At 39.6% G+C, this 22966-nt stretch overlaps 4 protein-coding genes and 1 non-coding gene across 6 annotated transcripts; 4 read left to right on the top strand and 1 right to left on the bottom strand.

The window, feature by feature from the left end:
* The first annotated feature begins 2506 nt into the window (after positions 1-2506).
* LOC135625588 (homeobox protein rough sheath 1-like) lies at positions 2507-6414 on the top strand. Of its 2 annotated transcripts, none has more exons than XM_065130581.1 (7): positions 2507-2661; positions 3024-3311; positions 3396-3512; positions 3615-3753; positions 5291-5544; positions 5627-5861; positions 6160-6414. In XM_065130581.1, the coding sequence occupies exons 2-6, from the start codon at positions 3039-3041 to the stop codon at positions 5831-5833; spliced, it is 990 nt and encodes a 329-aa protein (XP_064986653.1). In that variant the 5' UTR covers positions 2507-2661; positions 3024-3038; the 3' UTR covers positions 5834-5861; positions 6160-6414. The 2 variants fall into 2 exon arrangements, with proteins under 2 accessions (XP_064986653.1, XP_064986652.1); XM_065130580.1 differs by having other exon boundaries at positions 2517-2661; positions 2876-3311.
* Positions 6415-8702: 2288 nt separating this feature from the next.
* On the top strand, positions 8703-10574 carry LOC103969480 (uncharacterized). Its single transcript, XM_009383016.3, has 2 exons — positions 8703-9470; positions 9652-10574. Exons 1-2 carry the CDS (start codon positions 8806-8808, stop codon positions 10352-10354), a joined length of 1368 nt encoding a protein of 455 aa, XP_009381291.1. The 5' UTR covers positions 8703-8805; the 3' UTR covers positions 10355-10574.
* Positions 10575-11115: 541 nt separating this feature from the next.
* Positions 11116-11189, top strand: TRNAE-UUC (transfer RNA glutamic acid (anticodon UUC)). The gene has a single exon. It is a non-coding gene; the product is annotated as a tRNA-Glu (tRNA).
* Positions 11190-11219: 30 nt separating this feature from the next.
* LOC135626048 (uncharacterized) lies at positions 11220-12131 on the bottom strand. The gene has a single exon (XM_065131236.1). The coding sequence runs from the start codon at positions 12129-12131 to the stop codon at positions 11535-11537; it is 597 nt and encodes a 198-aa protein (XP_064987308.1). The 3' UTR covers positions 11220-11534.
* Positions 12132-13751: 1620 nt separating this feature from the next.
* LOC103969478 (U1 small nuclear ribonucleoprotein 70 kDa) lies at positions 13752-22965 on the top strand. The gene is made up of 11 exons (XM_009383014.3): positions 13752-14090; positions 14720-14834; positions 14918-14997; positions 17794-17869; positions 17962-18026; positions 18115-18177; positions 20125-20206; positions 20301-20463; positions 21572-21646; positions 21818-22551; positions 22647-22965. Exons 1-10 carry the CDS (start codon positions 13995-13997, stop codon positions 22533-22535), a joined length of 1533 nt encoding a protein of 510 aa, XP_009381289.1. The 5' UTR covers positions 13752-13994; the 3' UTR covers positions 22536-22551; positions 22647-22965.
* The last annotated feature ends 1 nt before the right edge of the window (position 22966 follows it).

Here is a 22966-nt window from a genome sequence, read left to right as displayed (position 1 = left end):
ATGCATGCATGTCCCTCGAAAGAAACGGGAAGAAGGTCATCGTGCACCCCTACTTCAACACGTAACTTATCCATCTACGCATCATCTTCCCAAGCGCACGGCGACTTTGACAGAACAACTGTTGAACATCGTTTACCGGAAAGGATGTTTACCGATTACATGTTCTTCCACACGTATCATCTTCCTATCTCACGCATCTTCTCGTCATGTCTTTTTCTAATACAGAATACAGCTCAAACAAAACAAACAATTCTGCCGAGGGAGAGGTTCTTCATCTGCGGAAGAAAGATAAGGATAAATATGTTCAGCTTTGACAACGAATCGAATGATCTTTACATGACAATCTTCATCATCACCCATCCTAATTTCTCACCGGGAATCAAAGTACTTAAAATGGATGAACTTTTGCGACAAGTGTTTGGTTCACTTACATCAATTATTTCTTTCCGAGAGCATCTATGAAATTTTATTTACTCGACTAACATATGTGAAGAACGACTAGATTTTGGTCAATAGATGACAATCTTGAATTACACTCCACATGCTTAAATTGCATGAGTGGAAGATGATTAAGGAAAGGCTTCGTTTTCTTAACAATGTAAGGATAATATTTTGCCTTTCTAGATTCGATTTGTTTGGTCACTCAAAAGTTCCTTTCGATGAGAAAGCAAACCATAGCTAGAAGCTACTCACAATAATATAATGGAGACTTGGCAGAACTTGTGGAATCAGTTCCATCTACTTTTATAAAAAAATTGCATTTAGATTGTATATAGTCAATATTAAAAGCATCACAACTATGTGTAGAGATGAATTTAAGGTAAAATAAGATTGTCTGTTTATGCATTTCTCTATCTTTATAATCTTTTAGTATGGATTTTATATAGTCACTATTTCCATCATTTTTTCTCTTCATATACTATTTTGTAACCTTGCAATGAAAATGCTCAAAAAAAATCTTGTGCCTCTTCTGATATTACATTAAAAGCTACCTATAACGATCGACGATGATCCGATCTATGAAATGAATATGAATCCATCTCAAACAAAGTAAAAAATAAAAAACTAAGAAGCAAAGTCTTAGTACCGACGGATCATTAACAATTTAATTGGTGATAATTCCATCAACAAGTCACCTTTTTTCAGTGTCTTTATATCGTTTGTGTTACGATACCGACAACATTTGCAGCTCTAGTTGTGTCTTGTATCTTTCACCACATCTACGTCGGATAGATATAATTATGGAGTTATTTATTCGAGGTCTATAATCAATGAAAGATTTTTTTTTTCTTTTGGGGGTAAAACGAAGGAATTACTGATTACTACTATGACATGCTGCATGAAGTGCATGAATTTTGTGACATGGGTCCGAAAGCATTATGCACAAATTAGAGTTTTAGTACATATTCATCAGTCAATACAGTACACTATTTGGCTCTTAGCAGAAATATATAATCTGAGCATGGTACAAAAATGTACTAAATAATTCCCTTTTTTTCGTACAAGCTTCATAAAAATATTCTCAAGGTTCGAGTAGCTATTGACTACTGCAGCAACAAGACATTAACTTCACAATCACAGGCAATGTCTGTAAACTCTTGGGAAATTTTCATTTGGTTTTGATCCATTGATTTTACATTGACCAAAACTATTTTTTTTTCTTTTCTGGTTGATTAGGGAATAGAAAGATAAAGATAATGATAATAAATAAAAAATATCTACTAAATTAGTTTGGCTCAATGAACAAATGAACTCTAAGGCATAGCATCTCCACACATATTTCGCGATGATGGAGTCATTGGAATAACTCAATTCATTGATTCATTATCTTATTCGTAATGTTCTCACGACTTTTTATAGGACAAAGTATAAGAATAAAAATATATAAAAATAATATATTGTAATTGTATCAAATCAAATATATGATCTCAATAGACTTAATTTGAAGATAATATTTTATTATTATTAATATTATTATTATGTCATCGATTCATAACTTACTTTCTATTCTATATGAATTTTTAAAATATTCCTTTATAATCTTTAATAAAAATCAAATTTGATTTTTTTTACTTTGATATTGTTACTAACTTATTTCATAATACAAATATCCATAGATTAATCAAATTTAATTAAATAAAATATAAATTAAATTGTTACTCTTCTGCTGATTTGTAGCATCCAATGAGCACATGGAAGAAGTAACGAGAGATTTGTACCATAATAATTATTAGTCTGAATGATCAGTATGTCTTTCTTCTGATAATAATGTATGATTTCTACCATCTTATTTGATTTGAATCACACCCACCAACTCTGTTGTTTATGTTCCTTCCGACCTCACGCATCTCTTTCCAAAGTTCCATCATCGAACTGTATCCAACACCTGTTGCCTCACCATGGCCAATTGCTGCGAGCCAGGTGGAGCTCTTGCTTTCCCAAGAATCTTTCCTGTTCCCACCCTAAATACAACACCAACAGTGAATTACTTCCGGTCTTAATCATGCTAAGATGACTACTAATCCATGAAACTATCATTTCCAAGGAAGCATAAAGGAGGAGATGGAAGTCCTCTACCGACCCTTGCGTTCTCCCGTGAGACCAGATCTGAAGACGAGCTCCGACGAGAAGAGCAGGAGATGGAAGTGATGGGCACGTGAGGTGTAGTACGCTCTAAACCCATGCCCACATGCGTTGTTCCCATCCATTCACGCCTCCAATCAAACACTTGTCCCTCCTCGGTTCTTGGCTTGACTACATCGTTGGCATGAATTAAGATGTTGTAGTTGCTTGATCGAACATCATTTCCTTTGTGATTGATTTGATGATGGAAAATAAAGCACCTGAGATGGCTTTTGATCTCTTCTTTCTATAGGTTTCAGGCTTGCTCGGGGCTCTCTTTCTTCCCCTTCTCTCTCCTTAGCATTGAGTTCATCTTCTGCCATCCACCTATTATATTTTTGCCAGCTTTCCTCTCTGCTCCTTTCCTTTCTCTCTTTTTGTTGTTATTATACTTTCTATAGGTCGACAAGTGAGGGATGGAGGAATTCTACCACCTAGGTGATAGTGGTAGTGGTGGAGCCTTCACTACATCACCTACTCCACCGCAGAGAGCGGCCGTCTGCAGGCAGAGCTTCCGAACGCCACCACTTAAAACCGAAGCTGGACCATCTCAGTCCCAAAAGAGAACGATAGCGACGCAAGAACAGGGGGAGAACTCACCAAGTGATGTAGAAGAAGACATCAAGGCAAAGATCATGTCGCACCCGCACTATTCTACTCTTGTCGCAGCCTTTACGGACTGCCAAAAGGTCTCCTAATTCTTAACCTCCTATGCTGCAGCATAATTTCGTTGTGCTTCTCTCACCGACTTGTTCTCATGTGCTTCTTTCCAGGTGGGAGCGCCACCGGAGGTGGTGGCGAGGCTCTCGACCATCGCCCGCGAGCTCGCGTTGGGCCCGAGTTGCCATAACGGCACTTCTGATCCTGACCCTGAGCTCGACCAGTTCATGGTACTACTAACTATCCCTCTCTCTCTCTCTCTCTCTCTCTCTCTCTCTCTCTCTCCACATCTCTCTTCGGTCGAGGCTAATGGATTGTGATGTACACAACAGGAGTCATACTGTGATGTACTCATCAAGTACCGGGAAGAGCTAACGAGGCCATTGCAAGAGGCCAAAGACTTCCTCATGAAGATGGAGTTACAGTTTAATGCGCTCACCGACGCTTCCACTCGCGGCCTTTTCTCCACTGGTAATATAGGAAGTACACATTAAGCAGCTTATAACATCGACCTAAATGCTGTCAATCTTTGAGAGAGAGAGGGAGAGAGAGAGAGGTGAAGAAAACTGTAGTTTTTCTGCAGTTAGGGTTTGACACTTTCCCCTGCGACAGTGCACAGTAGAAAAGAAGTAACACTACGATGAGTACACCCTCTTCCACCTTTCACGGCACCAAAGACTGAACCAGATCTCTGATATAGATACATATACTAAAGAGATCTCATTTAGCTCCTCGGAAATATAATAACGCGAGAGATGGGTGGGAAAGCAGCAGGAGCCTTTCCCCACTGTCACGAGGCTACACAGTGACCCCCCGACTTCCTTCGACCTGCACCTCTCGCCTCCTCCATTCCCTTCCTTTCTTTGCTCACCATTTGTTTGTTTATTAGACTGTTTACAGGCGAACAAAGCAGGAAGACAGCCTTCTCTCTCTCGAACAACATATATAAGCGATCGAGGACACCACACGTCGGCGTGTAATAAGCTAGCATTTCTGGTACTGACTTGTGGCACTGTTTTAGGGTTCCTCGACAGTGTTCTACCTCGAGAAGAGTCACCATCCTTGTTCTTTTCAGCCAACATTTTGTTTTTTTTATCATATCTCGATGCTTTCTCCCTGCAAATTTGCATAAGATGTTACGTACGATGCTGTTCTTATCATTCCATCAACCAAATGGCTCCCGTTCCTTCTACTTTAATATTACTGTCAGCTCTTTTTTGGGATAGACCGCAATGTCGGTATGTCTTTTAACTCATTGATGGATTCGAGTAGTAGATAATCGAGTCTTTGATTTGCATCTAGCTATGAAACTTGATAATAGTCAAGAAAATGAGCAGTTCAGCATCTCCATTAAGTGTTAAGCTTCGATTAGTTCTTTAGGTTTTTAATCATCTTTCTCACTGGAAATAGTCATTCTATAATTATATCTTTAGGACATTTGCCAAAAGAAAATGGCATGTAGGTATCAAACAATTATATTAGTATCCCTCTTGAAATGTATATATTTTTTTACTATCAAAATAATATTTTCCATAGACATTAGGGGTGTTTAGATCGGTTCGAACCGAACCGAACCGAATCATTTTTGTTAGATTAAAGTAAGATAGTCCGAATTATAACCGATTCAAAATCAGTTAATTGAATCAAACTATTAGTGAATCAATTCAGATTGAACCGATTTTGAATTAGTTCGAATTCGATTTAATTTCAACACCCATAATTGGCATCACAATTATCATAACTGCTAAAGGCATAAGTATTAGAAGCACATTTTGTACTGCTTGCTACAATGTTTTGGCTGGTTATTGACCTTTTCTTTTTTTTCTCTAATGTTGATTTCATTGTCCTTTATCCATTATATAACCTTTCTTCATACAGATATTTTTTTTGGCATGAGATACTTTTTTTATACCACATCTCTAGTAAGGATCACAATTAGCATGCATGCATATATTGGAAAAGCAAATCTAATTGATGTCATTAATTTTTTTTTTGTTGGAAAATGAAGATGAAAACTGTGAAGGTTTTGGTTCCTCTGAAGAGGACCAGAATGCCACTGGGGATTATCAGGTGGATCCTCAGGATATCGACCCCCATGCCGACAAAGAACTGAAGCACCATCTCTTGAAGAAGTATGGTGGCTACTTGAGCAGACTCCGGCAAGAGCTGACCAAGAAGAAGAAGAAAGGAAAGCTGCCCAAGGAAGCTCGGCAGAAGCTGCTCAACTGGTGGCAGCTCCACTACAAATGGCCGTATCCATCTGTATGTGCTCTACGTTCATCATCGTACGTATCACCAAGCTACTGACTTACTTGGATGGAAAATTCTACATGACAACACGCAGGAAACGGAGAAGGTGGAATTGGCTGAGTCGACAGGTCTTGATCAGAAGCAAATCAACAACTGGTTCATCAACCAAAGAAAGAGGCACTGGAAGCCATCAGAGGACATGCAGTTCGTGGTGATGGATGGTTTCTATCCACAGAATGCTTCTGCTCTCTACATGGAAGGGCAGTTCATGGGTGACGGCATCTACCGCCTTGGTCCGTGATGCCTTGTGATCTAAACCAAGTTTCCAGGTGAGAATGATATATTATACTCGAATCCTTCGAATCATACTCTTTGCTGCATCGATCAAAATAATGTTGATCTGTGGTCATACAATGTAGAAAAGGATAGTGCATTTACGTGAGATGCTTCTCTCATCTCTTCCCATTCTGTCTTCCTCTACATCATATCAACCCTTCTTGCTATCGATTATATGAAGTGATACTGCTACCATTTGATTTAGGAAAAGAAATCTCTAAGCACGTAGATATTGTCGCAAAAGGTGTTTTCTTTTTAGCTTTTGAACTGATGTGTCTTCTCGATTGGCAGATATTAAGAAGAGGAAAAGGAGAAAGCAGAGGGAGGAGGATGAAGCCCTAAATATCTTTTTCTTTCCCCCATTTTAATGGGGATGAGAACAGTAAGATGACATGCATTCGATGCAACACCAATGCAAGAAGAGAATGTTGTAGTATATTTCATATTTCAAACATGCAAAACATAATATAAATACGTAATGCATTAATGTTGTTCATGGTTTAACTGGAACAGAAATAAAAAGTTGGAGGCTTGCAAATTCTTATCTCTCTTTCTCTCGGCTTCATCAAATTAATCTAATCTCTCTTTCTCTCGGCTTCATCGACGAATTATAATTTTCTATTTCCTTTTTTAACCAGGAAAATTATTAAGAAAAACTCTACCCATATTCTCTCCCTAAATAAATAGTCTTCTTCTCACTCTCAAAAAAATTTTCTTCACCTTATATACTAACAACTCTCAATGATTTCTTCAGCAAAAACAGCCTGAAATTTTTATACATCATGAATTGACTTCCAAATTTCTTTCAGTAATTACTAGTTAGCATGAATTGTTCATTTTCAGATGTTTCATAGACAAGATATGACCCCTTCAGCAATCAAGGGAATATTTTTGACACTTTAGCTGGCTTCCTAACCCAAACAGCTTGAAATCTTCTGTCTTTTCTGCTTTGTTTCCAAGTTCATGTTGCTCCATCAAGTCAGTAGATAAAGATTTCTTCAGCAAAAGTAGCCTTTGCCTGAAGTATATAAACATCATGATTTGACTTCTGATTTATATATATATATATATATATATATATATATATATATATTGTATGAATAGTTCCTTTTAAGACATACTACAGACAGGATTTGACACATTCAACAATTAAAGCAATATTTTTGCCACTTTAGCTGGCTTACTAAGCAAACCAGCCTGAGTTTTATAGACATCAAGATTTGACTTATAAATTTCTTTCAATAATTAGTATGAATACTTCCTTTTTAAACATCTTATAGACAACCAAGAGGGTATTTTGGTCACTTAGCTGGCTTACTAAGCGAAACACCTTAAAAATCTTTCATGTTCCATTTTTAGGCATTTTATAGATAAGATTTGACCCCCTTCAGCTATTTTTCATGCTTAGATTTCACTCATAGCAAACCTGTAGGTTAATGGTTATATTGGTAGCAAAAAGACCAATTGTCTATTAGAATAAGCAATCGGTAGATCACAATAAGTAAGCGTAACGCCTCATGAAATAAGCATTAGCGTAACGATGGGTGCAATTAGTGAAATGAAAAAGGAAAAATGTGTCTTTACTCGCTTCTATACTATGTGCAAGATAGATTCAATTCAATTTTAATTTTCGAGTTGACTTTGTTACTCCTTAATCAAGATCAAATAGATATTAAAATCATTAAGTCAATGACTTATCAATCACAGTCAGAAAATAAGCACAAAAATAAGCTATATTGAAATTGAAACCCCGAACAACTTGCATTAGCGCCTTATGAAATAAGCATTAGCGTAAAGATGGGCGCAACTATTGAAATGAAAATAAAAAGCTCGGTCTTTGCTTACTTCTATATCATGTGCAAGATAAATTTAATTCAATTCTAACTTTTGAGTTGACATTGTTATTTCATAATAATCAGGACCAAATATGCATACAAATCATTAAGTCAATCGCTTATCAATTCGTAGAAATATCTTTTTTTATCTTTCTTATCTTATCTCATTGATCATATATATATATATATATATATATATATATATATATATATAAAATAAAATATATCGTACATTATTGTTTGTTAAATATGAAATTATATTCTTATATATTTAAAAAATAATCAAACTTTTTAAGAACAACAAATTCCAAAACTATGAATATTAGATCCCTTCACGTATGCAGAGCAAAGCTCCGATCCTTCGCCTTATGATGCGGAATCCTAATAGTAATCATCCCTCCGATAGCCACTGAGCTGTGACTGTCACTGACTCCAACCTTATTAATAATATATATATATATATATATATTATATCGAGTGGAGATCGAAACTGTGGTTGGCAAAACACATTGGATGCCATCTTTCTCGCATTCAGTGAAGCTGCTGTCAGAGGCCCTCCTGACAACCTGGGCATAGTTGCACGGCCAACTTTTGCACTGTGACTTTACACACAGTGCACTCAATCTAACGCTGGCATACATTGGGTCAGAAATCACATAATATTATTTCCTGTTTCTGAACGTATCTTGTGGTTTCATAGTATTAATGTACGCCGAAAGCAAACGACACTCGGCCTTCGTACCTACTACTTCGACAACCCTCGCAGGGAACCAAGTGGGACCCACACGCGGTGACCAAAGCGCATGTGGTAAGTGCGCGGGTGATTGGGGTTTGAGTATCGTTTAGACGCTTGCTCGTGCCATGCGGCTCCAGCTCACGACGTGCACTTGCCCAGCCTGTACGTGAGCGTGTCTTATGACCGCCGCCCAGCTCACGACCTACTTTACTTCGAAGCCTCGTCATTAAGTCTTCTTCGCCTTTTTAAGTCGCACTTCTTGATTGCCACCTTCACATTTCACAAGCTGTTGATTGATGCTAATCTGGGCGCCAGGAGTCGGGCTATAAAGAGCAGCGGCGAGCGCTGAGGCCCAGTCGTAACGCCATGGATCCCTGCCCCTTCGTCCGTGTCCTCGTCGGGAATCTCGCCCTCAAAGGCCCCGTCGCCGCCCGCCCCGCTGGCGGATCTGGCGTCCACCCCTCCGCCCACCCCTGCTTCGCCACCGTCCGCCTCGACAAGCACCCCTCCCGCCACACCGCCGCCGTGCCGCTCCTCCCCCCGGACGACGCCGACGCGCCCCCGCCTCCCGCCGCCGCCTCCCTCGCTGCTGGATTCCACCTCTCCAAGGCCGACCTCGACCGCATCGCCGGGGGATCCTTCTTCTCCCCTGCATCGGCCTCCGGTGCCGGGACGGCGAAGCTTAAGGTCGCGATCTACTCGGGCGGCAGGGGGACCACGTGCTTGTTGAGGTCCAGGAGGCTCCTGGGCAGAGTCTCGCTGCCGTTGGATCTCAGAGAGACCGCGGAAGGGAGGGCGGTGGTGTTCCACAGCGGGTGGGTTGCACTCGGGAAGGGAGCGTCGGCGGCGGCCAAGGCGCAGCTTTACCTGACGGTGAAGGCGGAGGTGGACCCCCGGTTCGTGTTTGAGTTCGACGGGGAGCCGGAGCGCAACCCGCAGGTGTTCCAAGTCCAAGGCAACAGGAGGCAGCCCGTCTACACCTGCAGCTTTGGCTGCCGCCACCACTCCGGCGACTGGAACTGGGGATCGAGGTTCGTCTTTTATCCACCACTCCGGCGACTGGAATTTAGGGTTTTTCCTTCCACCAAAATTAATCCACATTTTGGATTCTCCGTCAAAGTTTGTAGCTTTATTAGATTTGAATCAAAACTCTTCCACATTTTGCTGGTGTCGTCGTCTCATCGAAGTTCCTCTTTTTTGTTCTCTGTTTAGGTCTGCGCAATCTGAACCGAGCAGTTCGCGGAGGTGGCGTTCGTCCATGGGATCGGAGCGGGAGCGCCTGGGGAAAGAGCGCAAGGGGTGGTCCGTCACCGTCCACGACCTTTCCGGCTCCCCCGTGGCTCTGGCCTCCATGGTCACCCCCTTCGTCGCTTCTCCCGGCACCGACCGCGTCAGCCGCTCCAACCCCGGCGCCTGGCTCATCCTCCGCCCCGGCGACGGCACCTGGCAGCCCTGGGGCCGCCTCGAGGCTTGGCGCGAGCGGGGGGGCGGCCCCGCCGGCGACGGCCTCGGCTACCGCTTCGAGCTCCTCCCTGACACCGCCGCTGGCCCCGGCGTCACCCTCGCCGAGTCCACCATCAGCGCCTCCAAGGGCGGCAAGTTCGCCATCGATCTCACCGGCGCAGGCGGCAACCCCCTGGCGCGGACGCCCTCCTCGTCGGGGCGCAGCGGCGAATTGGTTCGCAGGCCGTCGCCGTGCCGGGGCTACCGCGGGTTCGTCATGTCGTCCACGGTGGCCAGCGAGGGGACGGGCGGCCCCCCCGCGGTGGAGGTCGGGGTGCAGCACGTCGGGTGCGCCGAGGACGCGGCGGCCTTCGTCGCGCTCGCCGCGGCCGTGGATCTCAGCATGAACGCCTGCCGTCTCTTCTCCCACAAGCTCCGCAGGGGGCTGTCATCATCTGCCACCCTGCGGTGATGAACATTCTCCTCCGCCACTTTCTTATTTTCCTTCCTCCCACTGTACAGGTGAAATGTGATTGTTCGATGGATTTTTTGTGTGTGTGTGTCCGAATGACTAATTCGGAGCATTAATTCTTTCTATGATTTTTCTAAGAGCGAGTGATCAGTAGCAGAAAGGTTGTCTTCATTTGTAGCATTTGCTTGTTTGAGGAATCGTAGCAGGAACATTTTTGACATACAGCGTCTCTCTTAATGCCTCTGTTATATTTGATCTCCAAGTAAGATTGGGAATGGCTGAAGACAGGTATTGGGTGAAGCTTTCAAGGGGGCGGTGCACGTGGGCACTCACTCGTATGGCTTTTGTGGTCTGTGGAGGTACCGCAGACTGTTCCGACAGCGTCAGCTGGCGTGGAACGCTGCCAGCGCATTCGTAGCTGTCATCCGCACTAATTTTGTCTCGTTGACGTGATAGCTGTCAGTCTTCCATCGATTTCAGTCGGTCGACTAGCAAATTATTATTATTATTATTATTATTTACGGAGCTTGATTGGATGTCATCACCGGTTCAGGCTCACACATCAACATCCAATCAACCATGTCTTCTATCGGAAGCGTGACGAGAATGACTGCTACCGAACACTTAGATTCACTCCACGTAGTAAATCCTTAATTTCTGAGGTCAATAGTATGTTTGGAAGGACCAATGGAATATAAATTATTCTGACTTGCCAGATTTATATCTGATATTTCAAATTTCTGTATGAAATGATGACATATTCCGTTGTCGTCTAGTCCGGTTAGGATACCTGGCTTTCACCCAGGCGACCCGGGTTCAAATCCCGGCAACGGAATTTATATTTTTTGTTGAATACAGAATAATATATGTAAATTTAGATTATATATATAAACCCTTTGTATGTTTTATTGATACAAAATGAACAAGTGCTTTATGCACATCATACATTACACTTTATGCCAGATGGTTCTTCTTCGTTCCAATTTACAGAGATAATGAGCAACAAGATAGAACAGATCAGAGACTGTGTGAATAAGCATCTGCCAGTTCTATTCTTCGGTCTTCTGCCATGTTTTCCTGTGTTTCAATGTGCAGAAGTTAAAACAGCCTTCAATTGATCGAGTGCTGATGCAAATATGTCTTCTTTTCTCCCAAATATCCAATTCGTTGTATTATGTTGTTATCGAGCGCTTCTGATGAAGTCGAGCACCGTCGCCACCATCTCGTCGGCCGCGGTGTTGTCCACGACGAGCCTCGGCACGTCGCTGATGTCGTAGTCGGTGCACCCCTGGTAGCCCTCCAGCAGCCGCTGCAGGTCCTCCCACGTCCCGGGCTTGTGCCACCCCTCCTCGCCGCTCCCCGCGGCGGCGCCCCTCGTCTCCAGCCGGCGGCGCCACTCGGCCGCGTCCTTGGGGCGGCACTCGACGACGACGACCCTGGCGGCGACGGCGGCGCCGTGGGCCAGATCGAGGAGGCGGTCGAGGTGGGCGCGGCGGGAGAGGGGAGAATCGACGACGACGGAGAGGCCGAGGCGGAGCTGGGTCGCGGCCAGCCGCCAGATGACCGAGTAGGAGAGGTCGTTGAGCAGGCCGGCGGCAGCGACGGCGGTGCCGGTGCCGGAGAGGGCGTGTTGGACGGGGAGGGTGCAGTCGCGAACGTCGTCCTTGTCGAGGAGCGGGCAGGCGAGGGCGGCGGAGATGGCGCGGGCGAGGGTGGACTTGCCGGTTCCCGGGTGACCCTTCATTGCCACGATCAACGGCGGAGGCTGCTTCTCCATTTCCGATGGCATCTCCGAGGGAGACCTCGGTCGTCTTCCTTATCGCGATGGAGAGGAGGCCACCACACAATGGAATATAAGTCGTTTCAGCAGATATTTACGAATATATTCATTTTCACCAAATCCTATTGGGAATATAATTAAATTAAATTGTTAATTATTGTTTAATTTGTGTTGCGATAAAGTCAATATTATTTTTATGATATTTTCGGTAATATAACGTCGATGATCATTAATAAATTTACTAGTTCAAAAGAAATTTAAGCGATTAATAACAATCACTCATCCATTATACATCATCAATTAATATCATAAATTCTATCAACTGTATGTTTGATGTTAATACTTCCGTCACATATGATATATATATTCTTTTGTAAAGCGTTTTCCTAAACTTTGTTATGTCCAAATAAATACGTATTGAAGATTATAATGTATCAATAATTTAAGCATACTATTTGAACTATTAGGTAGACGAAAACATTAATTATATTGTCTAATTGAATAAATTACCAACTTCAAATTTGTCACTTCCTGGACAAAGAAAAACTTGTAATGTAACTCAATATCTTGTCTACTAATATTGTGTGGACAATATTATGCCTCAATATTGTGTCTCACTTCTTCAAATATATAATGTTAATAAGGTTAATAAAAAAAAGTATTTTCACAAGGTGTACTTACTATTTATAATATCATTTTAAGAATTTTATTTTTGTTCATAAATAAATATAAATACTCTTCCTTTTTTTCTCGTTCTTCTTCTTCTCTTATTCGTGAGAGACATTAATTGTAATAAACGCTCATAATATAGTACAAGGAACGAGGCGTGATCGTGAGAGAAGCATAATTTGTAAATTTAGATTTTGACAATAAAATCGACAGAGGGCGACCAGATAAAATAAATTAGGGTGAAAGGGATGACGGACTTGCTTTCATTGTCACATCATAGATTTATAAAATAAAAGAAAATAAATTATTATTATTATTATTATTATTATTATTATTTATAATTTATATTTTTTGAAAATTTAAATAACTATCTTTACAATACTAAATATTAACAGAAAAAAATACATCTTATTAGTACGACTATAAGTGAAAAAATCTCCTCCACCCAAACTTAAAATCCATTACAAAGTAATAGATTATTATAAAAATAAATACAGGATAAAAACACATCATCGTATTAGAAGGAACCTAATTAATTTTTAATATTCATAAAATATATAAAATATTAATAATTTAATATAAAACGATAATATATTAATTTATTATGAAGCTCATGTATAAAAATGAACCCAACGTTTCATGGGGAAAAGCTCAAAATGTGAGATTTCTCCAAAAATCATCCGTAATTAAACTCATATTAAATGATAATATCGAATGTAAATATCCAATGAAACTGACTGACGAGACATTTAGTGAGGCAACGCAAAAATGTTTATTATATTGATTTCGCGCAAACATCGTATTAACATTGCAAATTATTTTTTATGAGAGATAACAAACCGGAAAGTAATAAATAAATGTACACAAACATCATCGTAATTAATGTGACTCCACCGGGGCGAACTATCAACCGCCGTGCACAAACCCTTAATCTCTCTGATTTCCGCATCGCTTCATTCGCTCGCTTTCTCCTCTCCGAAGGCGGCGACCACCGAAAGGGCGAAACGAAACCCTTCTCCGTTACTTTTAGCCGAGACGGCGGTCTTCTCTCCTTTATCATCGCCTCTTTTCTCGCGCTCTCCTCTCCAAGGCGGCGACGGCCGACAGGGCGAAACGAAACCCTTCTCCGTTTCTTGAAGCCGAGACGGGGGTCGGCGCATTCGATTTTTCGATTGATCCATCCCTTCCGCCATGGGGGACTACAATGATCCGTTCAACCGCAACAACCCTGCCGTGCAGGCCCGCACCAAGGCCCAGAATCGTGCCAACGTTCTCCAGTTGAAGCTCGTAATCTGCAAAAGCCCTAGACGTTTATTTTTCACGGCTTTTTTCCCCCTTTCTCTGTCGATCTTTGCGCTTCTTGTTGTTAGCTTGTTGTCGGATTAGTTTTCATTGCCGTGGGTCCGAGGTTCCTCTTTTCTTGAATCGATTTGAGTACCCCCGTGGTAAATTTTGGTTTTCTTGTTATGCTCATGTTCTTAATGATTTGCCTGCAAAAAGATCAGAAGAGTCGTTTAAGGGTATTGACTTCTGCTCCATGTTTTGCTACTTGAGATTTTAGTTACCTGGATACATATAATATGCTTGTAGCAGGAGTCTACTGTGATGGATGAATATTCTGTGTGCTGTATATTTTTTCCTTGATGCATTCTTGAATTTTTATCAGCTTAGAATTGTAGGTTCTTTATTAATCGTATACTTAGAAAACATTGTCTTGTCTACTTAGGTGTCTACATGTTTCGTCCCTTTAAGCGCATATAATGTGCGTTTGTATGTCTTTCTTGGTTTTTATTCTACATGTTTTTATCTTTGTTGGTGGCGATGCATCGTTTTCCATCTCTGCCATAATATTGTGCATAAATGCCCTGTGGTATTGCTGTTTACGGTTGCTTGTATGTTGGTATCTTTACTAACAGATTGGGCAGAGTCATCCAACTGGACTTACCAACAATCTACTGAAGCTTTTTGAACCTCGTCCTCCATTGTTGTATAAACCTCCTCTTGAGAAAAGGAAATGCCCCCCATATACAGGTGGCTACTCCCACCAAATAATTACTTTTCTGTTGAACAAGGAGCCCAGTGAAGTCTGATATTTTCCCCCCCTTTGTTTTTAGGGATGGCACAATTTGTGAGCCACTTTGCTGAACCCAATGATCCTGAATATGCTCCACCTGTCATTGAGGGAGAAACCCCGGTGAGATTTTGAACTATGTTTCATGATTTATGTACTTCATTAGTTTCACTTACTCCATTAATAGAATTTCATAGTTCAGACTTGTCTTAACTCTTAATTGGCTAGTTGGTCATCCACTTTAAGAGTCTCGTAGCTTTTTTATGGTGATTTGCAACAGTTTAATTCTGATCTAAGATTCTCATTTTGCTGTTTTCAAGCAATTTAAATTATCACAATTGAGATTATGGAAAAGGAAACTTTTGGAAAGGAAATTTATGGAATTGTGGTGTCTTGCATGCTGGTTTCCTCACCATGCTTGTAATGCCTCAAAGGAAACTGAGGGAACATCAATTTCTGAGTATGTCTATGAGAATGTATTTTTAATAAATCTCCACGACAATTAAAATTCAACATATATCATTCAATTATAACTAAAAATACGAGGATAGGAAGTCAGAACACTCTTTGGTTAGGTTTGGTAGGACTGTACACGTTTGATGAGTGGAAATTTACTGTTCAGTTGATCCAATTGACAATTCTTCTATAGATAAATTGTTCTATGGGTTGCCATTATGGATATTAATATTTATTTTCCTATTGGTGGAGTAGTACAACCAAATATCATTTCTGTGTGGTACACCATGCTAGCAGAGTACCCCAAAAAGCAACTACATTATATACATTGTGGTGAATGTGGATGTTTTTTCTCCATATATGTTAATGAGTTTGAGATAATTATCATTCTTTTTGCTTGAGCATTTGTTTCCAGAACTACACAATTCACATACACCTGTAGAATTCTACATACTTAATTGTGACGTAAAAGAGTGTGATATGACATTGACACCAACTAAAGCAGTAATCAGATTCAAATCTGGGGTTCGTTCAAAATTTAACATCTTACAAAAGGGATATATATGAGTTTTATTTTTACATGACTGATGTGAATGGGTAAGTGGTCCAATATCTTTTGCCTGTTTCCTACACCTTAGAACTTTTGCACTGCTTTTATATGCTGCCAACACAATTGTTTGCTGAGCCTTGGATTAAAAATGTCCCATGATATCAAATGGTCTTGATTTTAATGTCCAGGAATTTGTAAATTGTCTTCTTTAGCATTATGATTGATTTATGTTCTTGGAAAAAGTCAATATTATTTTGAACCTGAAGAAAATGTGAAATGTTTTTTGCGGTTTTGGATTCTCTTGGACATAATTTGACTCTTATACCATCTATAATCCTGTAGATATGTTAGACACATATTAACTATTGGAAAGCTTTAATATGTCAGATATTGACAATGCATGTTTAAGATAGACTTTTGCTTATTGCATAATGTTTTGCCTATGTGTTTGAAGCGATTCTGTGAACATCTTTTACTCTTGTGAACCGCTTTATGTTACATATAAATTTTATGTATAAATTGACATTATGCTTCTTATAAATTCCATGTATAATGATTATACATTTAAATTATACTGCATATGATTATGATAATGTATCAAAGTTTACATGTATTAGTTGCCATGTCTATTGTCTGATAAAACCTACCAAGGAAAATGAGGGACAAATATCTGAAAATGTCTATCAAACAAAACTTCATTTGCTAACATAAAAAGGGCAACTGCTTCATAATATTCCATTCACAATATGTAAAACAGATCTGGAAGGCTCAGTTTTTGAACTTGCTTGGTCTGTTTATAATCAGCTTTGACTTAAGTTTTCCAAGCCTCTATTTCCTTTGTTATTTTTGCTGATCCTTTCGCCCCCATGACATTTGCCTCTCCACTTTTTCAATGTTGCTGCCACTTCTCAATGCAGGAGAGTAATCGTATGAGTAAAGATTCATCATGAAGCAAATTTTTATTGCTGAAAGCATGATGATATTCTTTAGGGTTTCCTACATGTTTGTTCAAGCCTTTACAAGCAATCACAAAAAATGCTTAGCATAAGATCACAAATGTATCAAATGAGAAAGGCAAGCTTGTACAGCTCAGACCTGGATAAACCATTCTTTCTTGTGTAGAATAGCATAATATAATATTACTTCTCTTCCATTGTTTTTCTGAAGTTTGTGTTGGTGATATTAATCTTGTTTGGTCTTATCAATCAAGACTATGGTGAAAGTAACCTCTGCTAAGAGAAAATATTAAAATTTTAATATTCTACATGTGAGACATGTTTGGTGTGCTTTTGCTCCAAGTCCTAAAGATACATTTATTCGAAGTAGACAGTCTGTTCTAACTACTAAGTGTGATAGAACAATCCTTTTTCATGGTTTTGGTGCATACACCTTTTTCAATCCTTGTTTGATGCTTGTTGCATCCTATTAATATGCCTTGCCTTTTGTATTCATATCATATGCTTTTCCCTAAACAAAAAGCTTTAGTTCTTGCAATTAACATGTTATTGTTCCCTTCGAATGTTGACACTACTTTTACTCAACTTCATGGTTGTTTTATGTGTATTACCTTCTTTCCATTTTTGGATTATTTGCAAATGAAAGGGGTTGGGCTTGAAGTGAACAATGTTATAGTGAAATGTGAATTCTTTGTTTTTTGTGTTTGCCTAACATGTACTGGATGACTGTATAAACTATGGTTGTATCATATCTATCTTTATTTTATTGTTGTAAGTGGTCAAAGACAATGATCTAGAACCTTTGTTGCATGGTTGATTCATATATTTTGAAGCTACTATGAACTATGAACCACAACTTGTCTGTAGTCACACCTGCAACAAATAACTTCCCTCGAGTATATATCCGTTAGATACTTTTATGGATATTTTTAGCATAATTTTTTAATATGGTAATAGACACAAAGAAGGGCTAGGATCCGGAAGCTTCGACTTGAAGAGGGTGCAAGGAAGGCTGCTGAGGAATTGGAGAAATGTAATCATTCTACAACCACAAAAAATCTTCTTGTAGAATTTGGGCTTTTAGGTGTTTTCCTTTCAATTCACTCTATTAAAATTTCTATGCAGATGATCCATCTAAAGATCCTCACGTTACTGGAGATCCGTATAAGACTTTATTTGTTGCGAGGCTTGTAAGTTGTTTGCCTTTTTAGGTAATCTGTATTTGTTCTTTTGTTTTGTGTGTGACCTAGTGTATCATTTGTTAAAATTCTTTTGCAGAACTATGAAACCACTGAACACAGAATCAAAAGGGAGTTGGAAACTTATGGGCCAATTAAGCGGGTAAGTATATTGGACTATTCCTGTTGGGAGCTCCTGATATCGCTCTCAACTTGGGTAAGAATTTTAATAATTTCATAGGGAATCAAAAGGCCCCCATATGCTGGTTTGAAACATGAAATTCCAGAAGTCACATGTTTCCTATTTTTCCATGAAGTTAGTTCTCAATTTCATTTTGATTTTTCTTCTTTCATGGCAATTGCTCTTTTTTTTGGTTTAAACAACTATTACTTCATATGTACACCATGAGTTTTCATATCACCATTAACATGTAATTATTTGAATCATCCATACAGTAGCATGTTCAAGGGCAATATTTTCAGACTGATTTACATGGATGCGATAGTTAAAAGAAGTAAAATAAATAATATTATTGGTACGAGGAGAGATAGAGGAAGACCTAAAAAGACTTTAATAGAAATTATAAATAAAAATTTAAGTATTCTTAATTTAACTAAACATATGATTTTTTTATCGATCTCAATGGCTGAAAAGATTCATGTAGCCGATCCTAAATAGTTGGGACTTATAGTTTTGTTGTTGTTGTTATTGTTGTCGTATTTGCATGTTCATGATTGTAACTTTTGTCAAAAAAAATATGACTTGTTTTCTTGTTTCCTATAAAAGTAGTGGATATTCAGGTAAATGGAGTATGAGGATGTTGTGGCTAATGAATTGTTGATCTGCTTGCAAGTCAAATATATAGCTAGAAATTTTTATTATTTTGGTTGGATTTAATTGTGTGTTACTTTGATTGTAAGAGGTGATGCAAATGTTCATTTTGCATGTTATGATGCCAATTGGTGCCTGTAGTGGATGGTATGAGGTTTTGGCATGATACACAGTATACATTGATGGTATATGAACTTTTAATTTAATTTATTTTAACGGAATATCAGCACATCAGGTAATCCTGTTAAGGTAATAATTTTTTGTTATATCATGTGTACAACTTTTTCCTTCTTTAAGTATCGTTGCTAGTTGAGATCGCTAAGGAATTAAAAAAATCAGAGACTTCATTTGCAGCAAAGGTATAAGGAGCAATGGAAGGTATATGTTCTCTAGATGGAAAAATGAGTTTATCTGATATATTATCTTTTGGTTTCTTGGTTATTATCTTGGCAAGTAGAATCATTTGAGGATTCAGAACATAATTACTTGGTGAAGATATCACAGGTAGTGACAGGTAAATTCTCCAGGTGCATGTAGGTTATGCTTGATTTTTCCCTTTTAATCTTTTATTTAAAGATCATTTAGATGTTCAGATATTTAGATGGCATCCTGCCTTTTAGCAAGTGGTAAGTGAGATTCTATCATTAGCAAAATATCTGGGAATAAGTGGATTATTATGTGAACAGTAAGTTTTCATACTATTTGTTCTCTGTCAATGAAGAACAATGCTCTTTCTGCAATCTACATGGAGCCATATTTGTGACCAGAGTCTTCAAGCCGTAAAGGAAGAATACCTCTTTATTTTCTCCATCAATTTTCCTTCTGTCAACACAAGTTTCAGGATCACTAGCAAGGTCTTTCTTCATTGTCCAAGTTGAAGAATGTGCAATTTTACTCACTTATAGTGTTGCTTTTATTTTAAAGGCCAAATGAGAATATATCTGTGATTCGGTGTGTTTTTTGTGGTACATCACTTTCTTTATGTTTCACTATTCATAAATTCCTTGGTAAGAAGATGGTAAATGATTTGTTTCCTCTGCTAAACGGGGAACATACACCAATCTATCTGCCAACTCAATCATAAGGTGGTGATACATCTCCCTTGGTGAAGCTGTATTTCAATAAAGGTGAGCACGGCTAGTGAGGCATGATGCCTGCTGTCGTGCATTTTAGTAGGATACAGCAAGCATATTTGTCAATAGGATACCTGATATATTTTCTTTATTTATATTGTTTTTTTATTTTACAATTATGTCTCTTCTACTCTCAACTTCTCAGGTGAGATTAATTACTGACAAGGTGACAAATAAACCTAGAGGTTATGCCTTTATCGAGTATATGCATACACGAGATATGAAAAGTACGATTACAACTGGTTTGATTATTTTTAAAAAATTTAAACATTAGTCTACATGCATAGTGGTGACTGCATTTGTATCCTTTAAATCATGCAGCGGCATACAAGCAAGCTGATGGTCGAAAGCTGGATAATAGAAGGGTGCTTGTGGATGTCGAGCGTGGCAGAACTGTTCCAAATTGGCGACCTCGAAGATTGGGTGGTGGACTTGGATCAACCAGGATTGGAGGTGAAGAAGTAAATCAAAAACATTCTGGAAGGTAATTAATATAAATTTTCAGTTATCTGTAATGTTTTAGTGTAATTTAGCATTATTTTTGTGTGTTATATTTCTTTTGCAATGTTCTTTATTTTATGCTATTTATTTTATTTTTAGTTTGTGTTCATATTTATTTTTGTACTACATTCTATGTTATTGTTAGTTACCGGGGTACTTTATTAAGCTAGGAGTTTTTTACCTGAATATTTTTGTATCACCAAGTCAAAAGTTCTGGAACAGTTTGTAACTTTATAAGTTGCCATCTGAATAATTGACAGTTATTCTTTCCTACTTTTATAAATATCCATTTGGAAGCTTTCACATGCTGAAAATTAAATTCTTGCTGGCTTGAGCTTTGTTGGTGTCTTCTGGAAGTATATTAGTTCACATCATGGTGGTACACAATACACACTGTAATGCAGCATGCTCATTACATTTATCCTTGAAAGAGTTAACTTGCATTTACCAGAGATCCTGCCCAATAACTTTTTTTAACTTCACCAATGGACCCGTCAGGTTTTCAAGAGAGCCATATAGGATAAGAAAGTTCATATTTGCCCCTATAAAGAAATAGTTTGCATGAAATAAAGTGAATTTACTCGCACCAGTTCCTTTGCAGATAATAGACCACCTCAATTTTAACAAGTGTCAATGGCCATGCATGTTTTCAGAAATCCCATCTGTGTTAACACTCTAGAAAGTTCTCCTGAGGTGTAGGTGAGGAAGTGGGAGGGAAGAAGAGGTAGGAAAAAATAAAAGCCGTTCAGTTTTGGCTCATGTAGGAGATAATTTGCAAATGAAGGCACTTTTGTATTTTAGTAACCTAGATTTCTCTAGGTTAGTATGATATCTATGGGCCTGTGGTGACAAGGGCAGTGGTGCAAGGAAGCTGATTCACAAGAATCTGTATGCAAATTTAACACGTAGAAGGGGTAAATATGTGTTTAGTCCCCTGATTTTTAAGTCCTTTCCACTTCTAGGGGCATATACACCGTGGACAGTTTAGGTCCTTTGAGTTAGGTGGATATGCTTTTTTCTCAAATTTAACTCTTATTGTGTCTCATGAGTTTGAGACTCTTGTGTGACAAACTTTATCTACTGTTAAACAGGGAGCAACAGCAAATTGCTGCGGGACACTCAAGGTCAGAGGAGCCGAGGGCTCGAGATGATCGGCAACTAGACCGGTAAGGCCTCTGTATATTTTTGTAAGCTGACATTCTGTGAAGTACAAATATTTGAAATGACCGATTTTCTTTGCTTAAAACAATAACAAGGATAGTGTACAATAACCCTCGTCTTTTACTTATCTTTTATTGTATGCGGCTAAGTTATTAAGCTATATTTTCCGTGGACAGGGAGAAATCACGAGAAAGAGGAAGAGATAGAGAGCGAGAAGTGGAAAGGCCTCGTGATCGTTCTCGTGAAAGAACACGAGATCGAGATCCAAGGGAAGAAAGGCACCACCACCATAGGGACCGCGATAGGAATCGAGAAAAGGAAAGGGAAAGAGATCGTGGGCGGGAACGTGATCGGGGTCGAGGCAGAGACAAGGATAGAGACCGTGGTCATGAGTATGATCGCGAGCGTGAACGTGATCGTACACGAGATAGGGACAGGGAGCGTGAACGAGATTACGATCATGCTAGCCATGAAAGAGAGAGCGGATACTCTCTTGATAAGGATTCTGAGCATGGGCGTAGTGAGTCTAAGCAAGGCAGGGAGAGGACTGAAGCAAAGGAGAGAGATCTTGAACATGATGATTATGGGCAGGGATGGTACAATGAACGAAGCAAGCATGGGCATGAACGCGACTACAAACAATTTGATCAATCACAGCAGTACGATCGAGTTCAGCACCAAGGTGTTGTTGAACCCGAGCATGAGCAGGAGAGGCCAAGCCGACATGAAGGCGATTATTATGATCGCGCTCCTTATGACAAGGGTCAGGCTGGTGATTACCACCATCAATATGGGTATGCAGATTATGAGGCACGTGAAGAGGGGGAGGCAGTGGGAGATGATTATGGATACCATCGTTCAGAGCGATCTCTCTCCCGGGAGTATGAGAACTGATAGCTGGATGCCGATGGTAACTACTGCTCTCTGCTGGGCGAATAGAGCTTCTTAGCCACTCTTTTCCGAGGCCTCCTGCATTGAACTCTTGCTTATTTTCTCCTTTTGTAGGTTTCACTGTTTCTTGCCCATCAATATCTGTTGTCAAGGAGTGTGGACGTTCGATGGATGGATCCTTCTGGACCCGGAGGTAGAATCATATAATTTACTGCCTGTGGTGGTTGTCTAGTGGTGCTTGTTAGATGCAGCATCGACGAACTTGGACTAAAGTTTTTTTTTGTTTTGTTTTGTTTTGGGGAACCCTTGTGTACTTATGCATCTCTGCTATTGCTGTGTGGTAATCTAAAGTTTGGACTATTTGGAAAATAATTAGCTGCACACGAATGTGAAAAAGTCGTCATTATAATTATATTGAATTTGATTTTTTTTAT

The sequence above is a fragment of the Musa acuminata genome, chromosome BXJ2-10, assembly GCF_036884655.1.
Source record: "Musa acuminata AAA Group cultivar baxijiao chromosome BXJ2-10, Cavendish_Baxijiao_AAA, whole genome shotgun sequence".
NCBI lineage: Eukaryota > Viridiplantae > Streptophyta > Magnoliopsida > Zingiberales > Musaceae > Musa > Musa acuminata.
The sequence above is the reverse complement of the archived record's forward strand: the minus strand, read 5'-3'. Positions and strand labels throughout refer to the sequence as shown.